The sequence below is a fragment of the Pediculus humanus genome, genomic scaffold (genome assembly GCF_000006295.1).
Source record: "Pediculus humanus corporis 1103172107481 genomic scaffold, whole genome shotgun sequence".
NCBI lineage: Eukaryota > Metazoa > Arthropoda > Insecta > Psocodea > Pediculidae > Pediculus > Pediculus humanus.
Window position 1 is genome coordinate 109,528 of NW_002987098.1, and position 17,484 is coordinate 127,011.

Sequence of the window (17,484 nt, forward strand, 5' to 3'; positions counted from 1 at the left end):
GTTAAAAAATTTTTTAAAAAAAACTTTATGAACTAAATAATTTTCTATAGTTCTCATTTGAAGAATAAAATTAACATTTTAATCAGACTAATTTCCTTTGATCACATTTATTGTCGTTAATACTTTGGATAAACTGGGAGAAAATGACACAACCGTTTCTATCAATACTTTGATACAAAAGAGAATAAAGATGGCATTGCTTACAAAGTTAAAAAATAAATAAAAAGTAAATACATTTTTTCATTATCGATAAAAAAAATTTTATCTACTATATATACCACATATTTTTATTTTTTTGTGCGCAAAACAATTTTAATTAATTATTTTAAAAATTTTAGATATGATTTTATGCATTATTGAAATGTGTTCATATTTAAAATATGGTAGAAGTAAATTTAGATTGTCAAAAACTACTTTACTCCCTAAAAGTTATTGTGGAAGGACTTTTAGTGAATCAAGTGGGAAATGTTTGGAGTATTTATGGAGGATTAAATAGGTTACATTTAGCCGTAGGAAAAATAATACAACATGGTTGTAAAAAAAATAAACAGGTACAAGGGTGTAATTGAGTTTTTTTTTTTTTTTATTTCTGAAAAATATCATTGTAAATTTTTAAGTTATAATTAATTTTTTTTATATAATATTTTATTATATTAATTTTAATAATTATTATTTTTCTTTATAGACTGGATTATTGGAATGTGAAACATTTTTTGAGGGTTTATCTAAATCGCAGCCTTACCTTTTTAGAGATATAGCAAAAGAAAATGTTTGTGATAACCTACCAGCAAATATTAAAAAAGAAAAATATTTAATTTGGATATATAAGTCTTTACGAGATCATCATCTTTCGAAAATATTGTTTTGGCTCTTATCAGATTCAAAACTTGTTTGTCATTGCTACAATGAGAATGCTTTTCTTCGACAAGAAAAATATGCAAAAGCAGCTATACTTTGTTTAAAGGCTGTAGAACAAAAGCAGCCTTCTTTACTCACAGAAATTGATCCTTCTTTAGTAAGTATGCAAAAATCATAATTAATTTTATTGTAAATCTACTCATAAAAATGAAGTATTATCATCAAACATTGTGTATATCTGTATTTTGTAGTTGTAAATGCATAAAAATCCCTTAAAATCAATTACAAAAAATAAGAAACTTTTTAAATCTTGATATGAATAATTTTGCAAATAAGGTTTTTCTTTAAAAAAGAAAATGTAATGTATTTTATTCTAGTATTTCACAGATACAAAAGATATTAAATTTGAAAAGAGTCACAAAAGGTGTTTGTCTCTTCCTGAAAAATTATTAAAAAAGGAAAATATAATTGATAGGAATAAAGAAGTTGAAATAGAAAACACTGAAAGCAAATTGTTTGCTTCCAAAGATATTGACAATATTATTTATGATCAAAATAATCTGTGTTGCAAGAGTTTACCTAATATGGTTTTAGAATTAAATGAAAACAATCCTTCTACATCAGAAAGTAATTCACAAGAAAAATCATCTGAAGAAATTAATATACATCCAGAATACTTATGTAAAGATAAAAAAAACTGTAAAAGAAAAACACTAACGTCTCCAACTGATAAAATCAAAAATTTCAATAAAAATACTGACTGTGATGAAATCGAAGATAAAGAATGGTTTCTTGTTGAGGGTCGAAAAAAAGAGAAAAAGAAAACTTTCATGGAAGATGGAGGAACAAGTGTTTTGCCAATGTCCACTGGTTACTTCCCTAGGCCTGCTCAGGGTCAAAGTTTAACTAGTTTTCTGACATCTGAAAATTTTTCCCGAAGAGTTGCAGAGTTGGACAGAGAAAATGCACATTTCAGTATTTCAGAGGCCATGATATCTGCCATTGAGCAAATGAAATGTAATCGACAGTTGCGACTTGTTGAAGAAGCAAACGAAGAAGACAGTGATGAGGAAATAAACCAATTAAAACAAAGAATTAGAATAAGAAGAAGACAACGTCTTGAAGAAAAGAACATTAAAAGTATGTGGTCAACAAGTCTACTCAGTGATGGGAAAACAGATAGTGAGTAATAATCAAAAAAAACCATATGTATATTTGTCGATTTCAAATTACTAAAAATCATTTCTTTTTATTTAGCAGCCACCGATCAAAGTATCAGCCCACCTAGTACCTCTCCGGACACCCCCGAAAGTTTATCTACCGATGGTGTAGATGATTACGAAGTTGATGAAGACAGCAATTTAAAGTACTTTAAAAATTCCGATTTATCTGTTTCGTTAGCATCACTTTATTCTGAAGCAGACATATCGAAAATTAAAAAAGAAACTATTGAATCATTGGGAAACGCTGAAAATGTGGCTTTGTCATTATTGAAACAGTTTAAAAAAAAACAATTACCAAGAGCTTCCGACTTGGAATGGTTGGTTTCTGAAGAAGATGCTCCACAAGAATTATTGCCTTTACCAAAGAGTTGGCCTGTGAGTCCAGATGATGCAGATTCATCTAAAACTACGTTTCTTCGTGGTACAACCGACTGGGCTCCCCCTAGACCGCAAGTTATTTTTACGCAACATCCAACTCCTGCGTTAGTCGAATTTATTCTAATTCTTTAATTTACATTGATATAAATATAAAATTTAATTTTAACGTCAAGAATTTTTTTTTTCAGGCGAAAACTATTACTTAAAAAACAAAATTTTCGATGCGCCGGTTGCGGACTTCGAGTTGCTCCAGAATATGCTCATAAGTTTCGATATTGCGAATACCTTGGAAAATATTTTTGTACCGGATGTCACAGTAATCAGCTATCAGTTATCCCCGGTCACATTCTTTTCAAATGGAGTTTCAAAAGGTATTTGATAACTTACGTAAATTTTTAATTACCAAAAAAAAAATTAAAAAAAAAAAATGTGGTTAAGTGCTGCGTGGCAGCGGTGCCTTAACCGTATATGTGTTATTCCATCCTTGTCTAGGGGAGTGCTAACCGTCTCTCCTTTCATACAACACGAAAATCCCGACTACCTCCAACGTTTATATATTTCAAAATAAAAAATCAATGTTACCGCGAACATTCAACTTGTATTAAGTGAAACGTTTTACTGTTTTTTAAATGATTCAAATTTATTTATTTTACTTTTTTTAATCATACTAAAATCAAACAAATTTATTTAAATTCGTTTTTTATTTTTTTTTGCACGCTGAAATCAAAAATTACTTATTCCAGAAATTGTAACAGCAATTATTATTTATTATTTAAAAATTAATTTTTTTTTTTCTTTTGCAACACACCATTAAATTCAATTTAATTTATTATTTCTTCTTTTTTTTTTTAGGCATCCAGTCTCAAATTTTTCATATCGATTAATTGATCAAATGTTAACAGATCCATTGTTCCCAGTAAAAGATTTGAATCCAGATTTATATAAAAAGGTTAAAGTCCTTGATAAAACAAGACTGTTTAGAATGCAATTGTATTATCTCAAAGATTTTTTATTTACCTGTCGTTTTGCTCATCAGTAAGTTTTTTCTTACTCTTCACATTTAAGATTTAACAAAAAAAAATATTTAATGATTTTTTTTTTTTGTTAGACTTCAAAAGAATTTAGAAAAAGAACCTTCTCACATCTTCCAAGATCCTGAAATTTATTCACTACAAGATTTTATTCAAATCAAGACAGGAGAATTATTATCTAGATTAAAAGACTTGGTCAAAGATTGTTTTCAACATGTTCAAAAATGTCAACTTTGTTCAGCGAGAGGTTTTCTTTGCGAATTATGCCCTTCAAAAGAACCTATTTATCCATGGTTTATGGATAAAGTATCAAAATGTTCTCATTGTGGAGCTTGCTTTCATTTTCAATGTTTTAAATCTGGATTTTGTCCTCGGTGTGCACGAACGACAGCTAGAAAATTAAATGCCATTGACTAATAACCAAATCTATAAATATATATTTCTGTTTAGTTTATTTTTTCAAAAAATAATAATATAATGAAATTAACATACACATATATATATGTATATTATTTGTTAATTATTTTAAATATTTAACCCTTTTTTTAAAATATTTATTTTCAATATAGAAATGTGAAAATTTAAATGCTAAAAGACATGACTTACATATTAATTTTTGTATTACACTTATTTACATATGGCGTGCTTGCTTACTTTAATTTATTAAATCATTAAAAACTTTAAATAATATTTTTTGTTGATTACGTTTAAAAAAAATTTACCTTTTTTTTTGTTAGTACTGTGAAATTTGTTATTTTTTTTAGTTCAATGTTATGTAATTAAAATCAAAAATAAACTAAATTATAATAAAATTTTACTTACATTTCATTCGTTTTCCTATAAGAAGACACGTTAGATAAAGTAAACAATAGTAAAGTCACTTTTCATGATTTCTTGAAATTATTTCATTTTTTGTTAAATTTTTGAAATAATTTATTTGAAATCATTTCATTTTTAATAAATCACACTTATTAACACATGTTAAAGTTATTATTATTGTTGTTAAATTTAAATGAAGTTGAAATAATTATGATTTTGATGTAAAAAATTTTTTGGTTATATAATGGTTTCATCTTTTGAATTCCATTTCCTGTCGCAAAAAAATGTTATTAGTTAATTTTTAAATCAAACGATAAAAAAAAAAATGACTGAATTATTAAAAGTTTATTTATTACCTACACAATTTCGAACGTGTTTTTTTTATCGAAATAGTTTAAAAAATCACGTAACAAATAATGGTGAAGTTTGGGGAGTAGAAATAAAATTTGGAAAAAATTATGAATCGACAATATTTGGTTCTATAAGTCTTCAAATCGTTGGAGAAATACCTGACAATTGTATTGGAATTCCTAATTCATTTGCTAATAAAATAGGAATTAAACAAGATGATAGTATATTATTAAAAAATTGTTTGCCTTTTGCCATAGAGTCCTTAGAAATAACACCAATAAGTGAAGAAAATTATAATTTACTTGTAAGTAATTATATGTTTTTTAAGAATTTTAAATGAAAATTAAAATGCTATATAAACTATTTTATGTTTGACAGTTGAGCTGCCAAAATCTATTGGAAGAAAATTTATTGAATCAAATTAGAATAGTTACAAAAGGTCAAATTATTCCTATCTATATTTTGAATAACCTTTCTGTTGATGTTGAAATCGGTAAGTTTTAATAAAGCATAATAATATTTTTAATTCTTAAAGAGAAATGATTCAACTCCTTCGAGTACTGAATACTATTTTAAATTTGAATTTATAACAGATTATTCCTCTACTTCATTATAATTAAATTTATTACAACATTATCTTTTTAAAAATTTTTTTATTTTTAGGAAACATTAAACCAAATGTTGCATGTGGTTTATTATTGGCATTTACCAAACTTATAATTTTACACCCTTCTGAAAAAATGTCAAATTCTGAAAATCAATCGGATTTATCGAATCATTTATTAAAATCAAATAGGAAAAACCATCAAGAATGTATTCAAGATCTGAACAAATCGCTTCAATTTGATGTTTCACTTAATGAGAAATATTTTATCAAATCAGAAATAAATCAGGTTTTAAATTGTAAATTAAGTGAAAAATCAAATGAATATACCATTTGGCCAAATTCCTTGCTACCCGAATGGGTGGAAAAAAAAATTTTAAATGAATTTTTAGTTTTATCACACATGAATATCAGTAGTGAATATTGTTCACAACTTGACTGTCAGAAAATATTATGTAAAATTGAAAAAGTTATCGATTGTTCAGAGATAGGAAGTACTGACAATGTTAATGAAGATTCCAGTGATGAAAAAAAATGTGATTGGTTAAATAATTATGTAGTAACAATTTCAAAAAATAATTTTAATAATTTTAATACAAAAATAGTTTTTTGTCCAGTATTTATTATGAAAAAGTTAAACTTGTTAGTTGGTTCAAAATTAAAAATAAAACCCTTAGAAAAAAATTTAAAGTGTAGTGAATGGAATGATGTTAATGTGAACATTGACTCAGAATTGAAAAATGAAATAAATAGTAATTTATGCAATGATTTAGAACAAATAAATAAAAATGTGATTCAAACAGTGTTAAATAATATTAAGTTTAATCACAGGACAAATACATTGATCACAGGGGGTTTAGGAACTGGTAAAAGTACCTTATTACAAGCATTAAAAGAAAACTTTTCTCAAAACTTCATATTTGTTAAAATGGTTTGTTGTAAATCAATAAGAGGGAAAAAATTAGAAACTATTATTAAAATTATGACGGAAAATTTAATGAAGTGTTCTCGACAACAACCATCTGTTTTGCTTTTGGACGATTTAGACGCTTTAATTTATTCTTACGAAGATGAGGATTCACCTAATAAATTTTATGTGGAACGTTTAGTGGATACAATAACAAGTTGCATTAAAGAAATTCAAAGGAATTTTAATGTTTCCATAATTGTTTCTGCCAATAGTACGGACAGTTTGAAAAATATGGTTTTTACACATGGGCCAAGAATATTTCAAAACGTTCAAAAAATACCAGACCTTTGCGTACAAGATAAAGTTTTTATCCTGGATAGCCTTATCAGAGATAGAGCAAAAGATGTTAAGTTGGGTTCCCTAAATCTGTATGATATAGCAAACAAGACAAACGGATATACTATTCAAGATTTGTGTGATTTAGTTAACAAATCTATTTTTAAATGTTTGATCAGAGAGAAAAATTCACATTTGGTTCAAAATGATTTTGATTTGACCATTGCTGAATCAACTCCTTTGCTATTAAAAAAAATTAAATTTAAAAAAAATTCTGGAAAAAAATGGGATGACATCGGCGGAATGAATCATCCTAAAAATATACTCATGAAAGTATTTTCGTGGCCTTCACAATTTCCCAAGCTTTTTGAAAGTTGTCCAGTAAAATTACATAGAGGCGTTTTATTATACGGTGCACCCGGAACTGGAAAAACCGTTTTAGCTGGAGCTTTGGCAAATAAATGCGGTTTGAATTTTATTAGCGTGAAAGGACCCGAAGTTTTATCGAAATTCGTGGGAGCAAGTGAAGAAGGAATCAGAAACTTATTTATTCAAGCTCAAAAAACTCAACCTTGTTTGTTATTTTTCGATGAATTTGATAGTCTGGCACCGAAAAGAGGACACGATAGCACCGGAGTCACCGACAGGGTAGTTAATCAGCTTTTGACTCAATTAGATGGGGTAGAAGTTTTAAATGGAGTTTGGGTTCTTGGGGCTACAAGTCGTCCAGATTTAATTGATCCTGCTTTATTAAGACCGGGACGATTGGATAAATTGATATTTTGTCCCATACCTGATGAGGTAAAATAATTATTAATTTATTATGACCATTAAATTGAACCGCATATATAGTTTTTTTCCCCCTATTTTAGTCCGATCGGTTATCGATATTAAATAAACTTGGTAAAAGCATGCCAATGAGTCCAGGTATTAAAATTGAAGAAATTGCTAAGAAAACAGAAGGATATACAGGTGCAGATCTTCAAGCAATTTTATATAATGCTCAAATGTTAGCTGCAAAACCCGTAAGATTTTGTTTTTTTATAACCAATATGTATAATTTGAAAAAAAAATTATTTTAATTTAATTTAATAAACATTATTAAAATTTGATAATGTTCATGGTTTTGTTTTAAAGTTTTCATCTTTTATGAAATATTTTCAGAATATTGAAAACATGAAAGTCGAAAAGGAATTTCAAATAGAACAAAATCATTTATTAGAAGCATTAAAAACCACAAAACCTTCATTGTCAAAATCAGAAAAATTAAAATATCAAAATATGTGAGTACACTATTAATTAAATCTTAAATGAAATGAAAACATGGCGGCAAATCTTTTTTCCCTTTTTTTTTTTCTTTTAGTTATGAAAAATTTAAAAATTCAAGAAAGAAAACAATTTCAACAACAACAACTTTTAGCCTGGAAACAACACCACAGAAAATAACATTTGCTTAAAATTTATTTATTTTTTTGTTTTGTTATTAATATTATATAAATATAAAAATTATTAAAATGAAATTATTATTATTTTTTTTTCATGATACTTCCCATTGAATTTTTTTAGAAAATTACTCTCTCATAAATACCTTTAAATAAAAAAATTTTCTTTTTATTAAATTAAATTCAAAACCTGGAAAAAAAATTTTTACTTGTTTAAAAAAAATTTACAATTGTGTAAAATGATATTAAAAGTTGTTTTAAAAAAAAAAAACATATATATATATTAACATTTGAATCGGTGAATTTATTATTATTATTATTTTTTTTCTAAATTTCTGTGGCGGATTTAGTTTTTTATATTTGTACAAGTTATTATTATTATTATTATTATTATTATTATTATTATTATTATAATCTGTAATTAAATACTTTTGTTACAGACAAATTTTATTTTTTTGAAAAGTCAATTTTTTATTATATACTTAAAGAATTTTCTTATTATTATTATCATTTTTTAGAAATATAATATTTTTTTAAAAAAAGAAAAAAGAATCAGTCCTACCCTGAACAGAATATTTTTTTTTTAAATTATGATTTTCAATTGAATTATTAATAATGAAAAAGTAAAAAAAAAAAAAAAAAAAAATGGATAAGAGAGAAGAACTTTTTTTTTTCCTTTAAGAAAAGAAAAAAAAGAAAAAAAAAGGTTAACAAACGTTTATTTCATTTGAATTTTTCTTTTTTTAAATTTTAATTTTAAAAAGATTGCGTCAAGTGATAAGTATAACATGAGAAAATGAATTATTTTAAAAAAAAATTAAATAGCCTATTAAAAAGTAAAGAAAATATCACGTGATATTTAAATGCTAAAGTATTTTTTTGAATAGGATTTAACTAGCAGAAACCGTCGTTTTCCTCGTCCTCCTCGTTCATATTATTTATGAAAGAAAACCAAACAATGGCTGTATATTTCAGTTAAATAATTTATATAAAAGAAAAAAAATTTTCCTTTTTTTCCTTTTTTCCTTTTTTTCCTATAACAATATTAAATTATATTTTTTTTTAAGTTTATTTTAAAATATATCAATTTATTTTTTTTTTAATTATTAATTTTCTCTAGTGTAAAAAGAAAATTTTTTTGTTTTTCAAACTTAAAAACATCAACAAAGAAAATTTTTAACGGTTTTTTTTAACGTTAACCTCAAGTGTTTGACCAACTGATTACAATGTAAACAATAATCCCAAAATAGAATTTTTTTTCAAGTTTTAACTTTATCCAATTGTGAATTTTATTCTCTAAAAAAAAAAAAAGAAAACAATGTTTGATGTTTTTCATTCATAAATAAAATAAAGAATTTTCTAGAATAATTTAAAGTAAAAGATGACAAAAAAAAATTAATTAAATATTATATGTGTGTATGTGTGTGTAAATAAATATTTTATCATTTTTTAGATTATCTTAATTACTTAAAAAAGTTTTCCATGTTAATTTCCCCTTTTAAAACTATATTAATTAATTTGATTAATAATTTTAACCTAACTTCCTGTCAGACATTTTCTTTTTCCTTTTTCCGTTTTTAAAAAAAAAAAACAAATTTTAAAAGTTTTCACAATCAAACGTTTTAAATCATTTTTTTTTGGCGTAAAGATAAAAAAATAAAAACTTTTCTTCTTCTTCTTCTTATTTTAGGTATGGGGGCGGGGGGGGGGTGTAAAATAAAAGATAAAATTTTTGGTTTAATGTTTTTTTGTTTGTTGTTAAAAAAAAATTCATTTTTAAGAAGTTTTTGTTGTTGTAAATCTAATTATTATCGTCCAACTGCCCTACAATATTGTTTGTCATCATTGAATAGAAAAAAAAATCTAAAAAATCATTTCTCCTCCCCCTTTTCCTCCCTTTTTCCTCCCTCTCTTTCTCTCTCTTACCCCCCATTTTTCCTTTTCTTTTCAAATCCATTGAAAAATATTATTATTATTATTTGTTTAAATATAAATGTTGATTAATAAAAACATTTTTTTTCTTACGTATACATTTATTATTATTATTATTGTTATAAAGGACATTTAATAATAATAATAATAATAATAATAATTTGAATAGGAAATAAAATTAAAATTTAATATATATATATATAAATATATTTTCCTTTTGGCCTTTTTAGTTTCCGACTTGTTGAAAAAACAATTATTTTAGATAGAAGGAAGGAAGGGAGGAGGAGGAGGAGGAGGAAGAGGAGGATGAAGAAGTGTTACAACAAGTTTAACCGTCATTAAAATTAGTGAAAATTGCCATGAAATTTTATTCTCGCCCTTTTCATATTTTCTAATTTGCGTCGAATCTGAAATATTGCAAGGGTTAATTGGGGATGAAATCGGTTCTGATAGAAAATTACGCCCCGATGATTTTCATTTCTCTCCGGCATAATTCGAAAATAAAAAATTTTCTTTTTTTTTTCTTTTCTTTTAACGCACGGATAAAAATCTCATATTTTTTTTTAAATATATATATTTGTTTTTTATGACTCCAACGGCGGATGGGGGGGGGGGGGAGAAACCTATAATTAATGCAAAAACAATGATTAACAATGTACAAAAAAACGACGACGACGACGACGAATATGATAATTTTTATAATAATTAAAAAGAAAAAATAAATAAAAGAAAAGAGAAGAAAGAAAGGAAGACAAGAGCAGGAAGACAGGAGAAGAAAGAAAGAAAAAAAATAAAAAGAGATAAAAAAAAATAATAATAATAAAGTAATATAATGGTATAAAATAAGTCGTTCATTTCCCTTTAAGATGCCATGGAAAAAAGAGATAACGGCTAAAAAACGTCGATGACACTAAAAATTTTTTTTTTTTAGTAAAAACGACTATACAACACAGAGATATAAACACATTTTTAGTTTTTCCTTTTTTCTTTTCTCTTTTCTTTCCTTTATTGAATTATTTAATTTTGAATCATTTTTTATTTTACTAAATAAAGTAAATTTTTTTTTAATAACGGACCAAATCAAAAAAAAAGAGGAAAATTATTAATAAAACTGTAAAACACTTTTTAAAAAAAAAAATGGTGCTTGAAAGAGTGCAAATTGAGTTTTAAATCTTTTCAATAGTCTGAATAGTATTCAATAAGATGATAAAAAAAAAAAAAAAAAAAAAAATCATTCTATGTGTTAACAATGAATCTCTGATCCTATTAAGGGAAGGGTAGTTATGGTAGGGGCGTAAGGGGGTAAGGGTGGTGGTGGTGGTGTTAGTAAAACCCTGATAAAAAAGGGTGACCAAATATAATTCATTCAACATTTTACATAAACTTTTCTTTTTCTTTTCTTTTCTTTTTATGTTTGATTATTATTATTATTTAGTGTTTTAAAATCATAGGTATTTATGTGCGTGTATTTTATGTACAAAAAGAAACGATTTTCTAATTAATAGTGAAAATAATACGAACATTTTTTTGGTTCTATCTAATGTATAACATATAAAATTATATTTATCGTTTTTTTTTTACGTACATCGTTATAGTAATTATAATATTAAAGGAAAATTCACTAATTATTATTATCATTATCATCATTATCATTATTATTATTATTTTCATGTTCGTCATTGTCTTTATCAATTATTTTGTTATGATTATGCGTCGTGGAAACGCATTCAAAGGACGGCAACTGACATCCCCACCATCGTCCGTTCGATAAATATTCTTCAACGTTCCTCCTCGTTTCCGGGAGGATCGGGAGCGGTTTTCATATAACGTGTTGCGATGCCGCCGTTCTCGCGTACGTTTGACCCGATGATTCATCCTTGTTAACTACCAGGTACGCGACCTGTCGCTTAACGGAATCTGGACTTCTCGGCGGAGATAAATCCGTCGGTGGAGGACATCCGCAAGTTATGGGCCAAGTGACCGAAGCCGCGGCCGCAGCTTGAGAATATAAAGAACTCCCGTAAAGAAAAGCTAAATCTGCTGCCACTTTGTTCGTTGTCGTTGTCGTGGAAAGGTCTTCGGCTTGTAATCTCGCTGCGTGATACAGAGGATAAGAAAATGGAGGAAATATACTTCTCGAAAATTTTAACGAATCTTCACCCAATATGGAAAGTTGTGAAGATGGAGGAGGAGGAGGAGGTGGTGGTGGTGGTGGCGGCGGTGGCGGATGTGGAGGTCCCGAAGATGGCGGAGGATGAGGTAAAAGAGATCTTTGAAACGTATCTATTCCAGATGAAATAATAGGAGATATGGAAAATCCTCCTAATTTTGTATCTTTTTTAACCGTTGTTTTTGGTTTTCTTCTCGGCCGATATTTATAATCTGGATGTTCTTTCATGTGCAAAGCTCTGAAAACAATTTTTTAAATAATAATAATAATAATAATAAATTTGATTCGACCCCTCGCCATTATTTAACAATAATAAGAAGTTTATAAATAAAAAAAAAGAAGTTTTTGTCAAAAAAAAAAAAATGGTGGGGTAAAGAAGGGAAGTTAAATGGAAATGGAAGTGCGGGGGAGGTGGAGGAGGGGGGGGAGGGTGTCTATTTCCTCATTGTGACATCGCAAATATTAAGGTGAGATCGGTAAACACTTGAGGTCGCGATAACAACATCATTTATTTGATTTCCCAAAAAAAAAAAAGAAAAAAAAAGAAAAAAGGGAGACCTCTTATCAGTTTTTTTTTTTTTATTTATAACGATATTTTTATTTTTTTTCTTTTGTTTTTCTTTAAATACAGTATTGCCAACTTTTTCTTTTTTTTTCCCCCTATAAATTTTATTTATTCATTTTTTGTTTAATTTTTTTAAAAATAAAATTATTATTTATAAACGAATGAGTAAATTTTATTAATTAAATAAATTTTAATTTTATGTATTGTTTTTTCTTTTTTTAAAATGACATTTTAAAATAATAATAATAATAATGGAAAATAAAACGAATAAATGAAATTTTTTGTCAGAAAAATAACGTTTTTTTCCTTTCTTTCTTTTCCTTTTTTTTTTTTTTGTTATTTATTGATTTTAGTTTTATTTACAAATATTTTATTTAAAATGATAAATTTTTTATCAAATAAAAATGTGCAGTGTATTTATTTAAGTTTTATTATACAATATAAGTATATTTTTTACTGGGTTTAATCTTAATGTCAACAATACAACTCCTGCCCTTCTGCCTTTTTTTTTTCTTTTTTTTTCTTTTTTTTGGGATTCTCGAAAACAATTTTAAACTTTTTTTCTTCTTTCTAAAATATCACGCACGCACGTACATACCTACACATATTTTCTAAATAAATGAAAATTGTACATTAAAATAATTTTCTTCGGAACACTATATATATATATGTTTGGTTGCAATTAATCATCATGTTTTACCCAAAACTATTTTTTACAATAAACAATTAAAAAATTCTATTCAAATTATTATTATTATTATTATTATTTCATACTGACTCAGTCACGTGTAATTAATAAAAAAAATTTATTAAACAAAATGAAAAATTTTCTTGCGAAAATTGGTTAAAATTAAAAATAAAAAAAATTATGCGAAAAAAATTTATAAAAAGATTAGTTTTGTCATATAATATAAATATTCATGTCATTATTATTATTATTATTATTATTATTATTATTATTATTATTATTATTATTATTATTATTAATGTTTCGAATTGTTTTTTGAATGAGTAACATGTTAAATAATACTAATTATATGTAGATTTGTAAAAACGTGGTGGAAAATATTATTAGGCGCGGGATTTTAACCAATAAACGCAAATAAAAAATTATTATTATTATTATTATTATTATTATTATTATTATTAGGTTTAGTATAAAAAATAATTACCTAAGCCTTTTAGCTTCGTCAATGAAGGGCCTTTTTTCCATTTCCGTTAATAATTTCCATTCAGCTCCCAATCTTTTAGATATTTCCGAATTGTGCATTTTAGGATTTTCCTGGGCCATTTTCCTTCTTTGACCTCTTGACCAGACCATAAAAGCATTCATCGGTCTTTTTATGTGATCGTTTTGATTCATTGATTTATGAGACATCATTTTTATTACAAATATTTATTTTTTTTAAAAGTTATTAAAATTATGTTTAATTTACAGTCGTACTATATATTACGCATATTGGGTATCGTCATTTTTTTTTATTATTTATTGATAACGAATTAATAATTTAAATGTTAAACAAAAAAAAAAAAAAAATGTTATTATTTATTATTATTATTATATGTAGTGACGATGAAAAGTATGCGAAATGGGATGGATACTATTAAGGCACGGCAATTTACAAAAAAAAAAAAAAAAAAAAAAAGGTTTTTTCACAAAGTCTAAAAAGTAAAAAATTTTTTTTATACGTTATTATTTATTTTCCAGACAAGTACACCGGAACGACAACCGGAACGCGGGATGAAAGCACGTGTCATCTATAAAAGATTCTATTTATTCTGCGTGCAGCCACGAACTGGTTCTATTACCGCAAAGGTTAACAATCACGAGGGAAGTAGCGTGATAAAATTCAATCATGATATTATCTAAGAGAACAAAGATGGTGGGAGAAAAAACAAGACCTAAACAAAAGTGAAGCCAATCGCTTTGTTCGGTACCGCCTTCTTTTGTATTGATCATGGATGCTGTGAGGCAACAGGTGGACCGACATATTCTTAGATTTTCTATTTTCCATCATCTTCCAAGACGCCATCAAAATTCTTTTTATAATTCCAATCACCATTATTTGTTGCCATTGTTTTTTTTTTCTTCTCCGACTTGCATTTTGTTCTTTTCTTTTTTACCTTTGAGCTTCTTTTTCTTCTTCTTCTTTTCTTTGTTTCTATGAATACATTTTCTTTAAAAATTCTTATATATATACGCACAAAAAAAATAATGTACATAAAATAAAATTCTTATGATTATTTTGTTATTATTATTAATCAACAGAAAATTTTCTTTATCAAGTTTAGGTTTGTTATTAATTATTGTTGTCGATGGATTCATTTTTTGTTTTTATATAAATCATTATTATCGATAATAAGTTCTTAGTCTTTTCAACAAACAAACAAACAAAAAAAAAGGTGAAAAATATTTTTTATTAAAAAAAAAAAGGCAAATGAGAATCGTAATAATAATATTGGTCATGTTTTCCTCGAGGCTAACAAATACAATAATAACAATCATTTCCCTTTTTTTTCTCTCTCTCTCTCTCTCTCTTTACTTCACGACCTAAAAATTTCATTAAAAGGCTCAAAAAAAAAAGGAATGAGAGGAAGTCCTCCGAGTTGTTTCCTTATTATTGTTTGCACAACTCAATTCATCAATTGTTTATTCAACTTTTTATTTTCTTTGTATCAACAATGAAAGTTAACCGGAAATAAGGAAAACGCATGCGTATTTTCCAATTGGACTGCGCAACTTTTTTTTTCTCAAACAAAACCGAAAATTTTTTTTTTTTTTTTTAAATATTTTCAACCCCCTAAAAAAAAAAAAAAATATTCAACCGATTCATATATTTGAGTATAATTAAAGGGCAAAAACATAGAAAAACCGTCACAAAATTATTATTATTATTATTATTTAATATTAAAATAAAAGTATTATATGTATATTGAATTTTGAAAAGAACAAGATTGTAAATTTTTTTTTGGGGGGAGGGAAATAATAATAATATCTTGGTAAAAAAAAGAAATATGGGGATATCCTCATAGTGGGTTTTTGTCAATCGTGTGTGTGCACACTGCACAGGAAATTGAATTTTCTGACGTAGTTTCCTTAAGATTATCAACAAAAAAGTATTTTCAGGAAAAGTCTAACATTCAATACTCTCCAGTTGTTTCTTTTAAAAACATTTTTACCCTTTCATTATTATTATTATTATTATTTACAATGAAAATCATTCCTTTTTTAAAATTCTAATAATAATAAACCAATTATCTACAAAAGTTTTTTTTTTTTTTGAAAAATTTACAGAATAAAAAAAAAAATTAAAAATTTTCAATTAATTTTTTAAATATATATAATTATTATTATTATTTTTTATAAAAAAAAAAAAACCAGCACCTGAGGTAATGTGAAAAGAATAAAAAATTTTGTTTGTTGTTTGTTGTTATTGTTATTGTTGTCATATTTTGTGATAAATTTGATTAAAAGACAATAAGAACACCATTAGTAAAGCATTTAATATTGATTTTAATATTATTATTATTATTATTATTATTATTGTTGTTACATAGAGAGTTATTCATGACAATTGTGGAATAGTTGTGAACCCTCTCGGTAATAAGCAATCAAAAGTCTCTTTGTTTGGAACCCTCTGGAGTCTCCAACACTTCTTGCAACTGTAGATAAAAACCAGAATCCTTTTTTATTATTCATTAAAAATACAATTCAATCTTTTTTTTTTATTTTTTATATGCAAATAAATAAATAAATAATTTCTTTTCTTTTCTTTTTATCATTTAATTCGTTAAAACATTTTTTACAAAAAAAAAAAAAATATATAAATAATTGATTTTTCTTCGTTTCTTAATGAAAGAAAAAAAAATTTTCTTTAATTGTTTATAAGAAAATGTCTGTGTGTAACTAAAAATTATTTTTACCTTTTTTTTTTTTTTTTTTAAATAAAAAAGATTCTGGATTTATAACTTATAAATAAGAAAGAAAGCAGAAAGAAAAATATATATATTTTATATTTATTTTATAAATAATTTAAAAACATTAATCCTTTTTTTTTTCTGTCGTTGAAAAAAAAAATGGCATAAAGGAAATGAAAAAAAGATACGATAAACAAGGAGAAGACAAAGACGCACACAAAAAAAAAAAAAAGAATTTTATTTTTAAGATAAAAACAATATTAATAATAATAATAATAAGGAAAAGAAGAAAATTCATTTTTTTTTTCGGGGGGAGGGGAAGGAGGGTGAGGAGGGAGGGGAAGGAGGGGAGGAGGGAGGGGAACACCGACGTAAAAGTGATAATTTTTTAAATTTTCCAAATTTTTTTTCATTTATATGAAATTTATATGAAATGGGATTTAACCGTTATGTAAACATTATTTTATGGATTATGGATATATTAAACATTTTATTTTCCTTGAACGATTATGTTATTAACATAATTATGTCTCATTATTATTTATACTTAATTTTACTCAATATAAAAATTTTAATCGTAGCCAAATAAAAAATATTTTTATTAATTATATATTAATAAAATGACCTTTTTCTTCCCCCCCCCCGCCATTTTTTTTACCTTAATTTTAATGTAAATTAAATGATTGGATATATAGTCGATATGAGTTTCATTTTTTTTTTGTAATTCATCTTATTTCGGTTGTTAAAAAAAAAAAATATTATTATCACATTTAGTGTTAGGATGTTATTATAAAAACGAAAAAAAGATTCATATTTATATTGTAAAAATATATACATTACCTTAAAAAAATAAAATGTTTTCCCGCACATTCATTTTGGATAAATGTTATAGAAAACGACCTGCACACGATGATGTTTCCGTAAAGAATAAAAATTTATAACTCGGC

General features: G+C 25.5%; 4 protein-coding genes across 4 annotated transcripts; 3 read left to right on the plus strand and 1 right to left on the minus strand.

The window, feature by feature from the left end:
• Positions 1 to 380: 380 nt before the first annotated feature.
• Phum_PHUM136060 (uncharacterized protein) lies at positions 381 to 3,907 on the plus strand (the record flags this gene model as incomplete). The annotated part of the gene is made up of 7 exons (XM_002424509.1): positions 381 to 551; positions 686 to 1,015; positions 1,236 to 2,040; positions 2,119 to 2,563; positions 2,648 to 2,830; positions 3,312 to 3,494; positions 3,568 to 3,907. 7 exons carry the CDS (start codon positions 381 to 383, stop codon positions 3,905 to 3,907), a joined length of 2,457 nt encoding a protein of 818 aa, XP_002424554.1.
• Positions 3,908 to 4,634: 727 nt separating this feature from the next.
• Phum_PHUM136070 (uncharacterized protein) lies at positions 4,635 to 5,085 on the plus strand (the record flags this gene model as incomplete). The annotated part of the gene is made up of 2 exons (XM_002424510.1): positions 4,635 to 4,941; positions 5,039 to 5,085. 2 exons carry the CDS (start codon positions 4,635 to 4,637, stop codon positions 5,083 to 5,085), a joined length of 354 nt encoding a protein of 117 aa, XP_002424555.1.
• A 315-nt stretch (positions 5,086 to 5,400) lies between these two features.
• Positions 5,401 to 7,797, plus strand: Phum_PHUM136080 (peroxisome biogenesis factor, putative; the record flags this gene model as incomplete). The annotated part of the gene is made up of 6 exons (XM_002424511.1): positions 5,401 to 5,572; positions 5,657 to 5,785; positions 5,882 to 6,068; positions 6,096 to 7,311; positions 7,383 to 7,535; positions 7,675 to 7,797. 6 exons carry the CDS (start codon positions 5,401 to 5,403, stop codon positions 7,795 to 7,797), a joined length of 1,980 nt encoding a protein of 659 aa, XP_002424556.1.
• Positions 7,798 to 11,703: 3,906 nt separating this feature from the next.
• Positions 11,704 to 13,997, minus strand: Phum_PHUM136090 (uncharacterized protein; the record flags this gene model as incomplete). The annotated part of the gene is made up of 2 exons (XM_002424512.1): positions 11,704 to 12,292; positions 13,792 to 13,997. The coding sequence occupies 2 exons, from the start codon at positions 13,995 to 13,997 to the stop codon at positions 11,704 to 11,706; spliced, it is 795 nt and encodes a 264-aa protein (XP_002424557.1).
• Between the last annotated feature and the right edge of the window lie 3,487 nt (positions 13,998 to 17,484).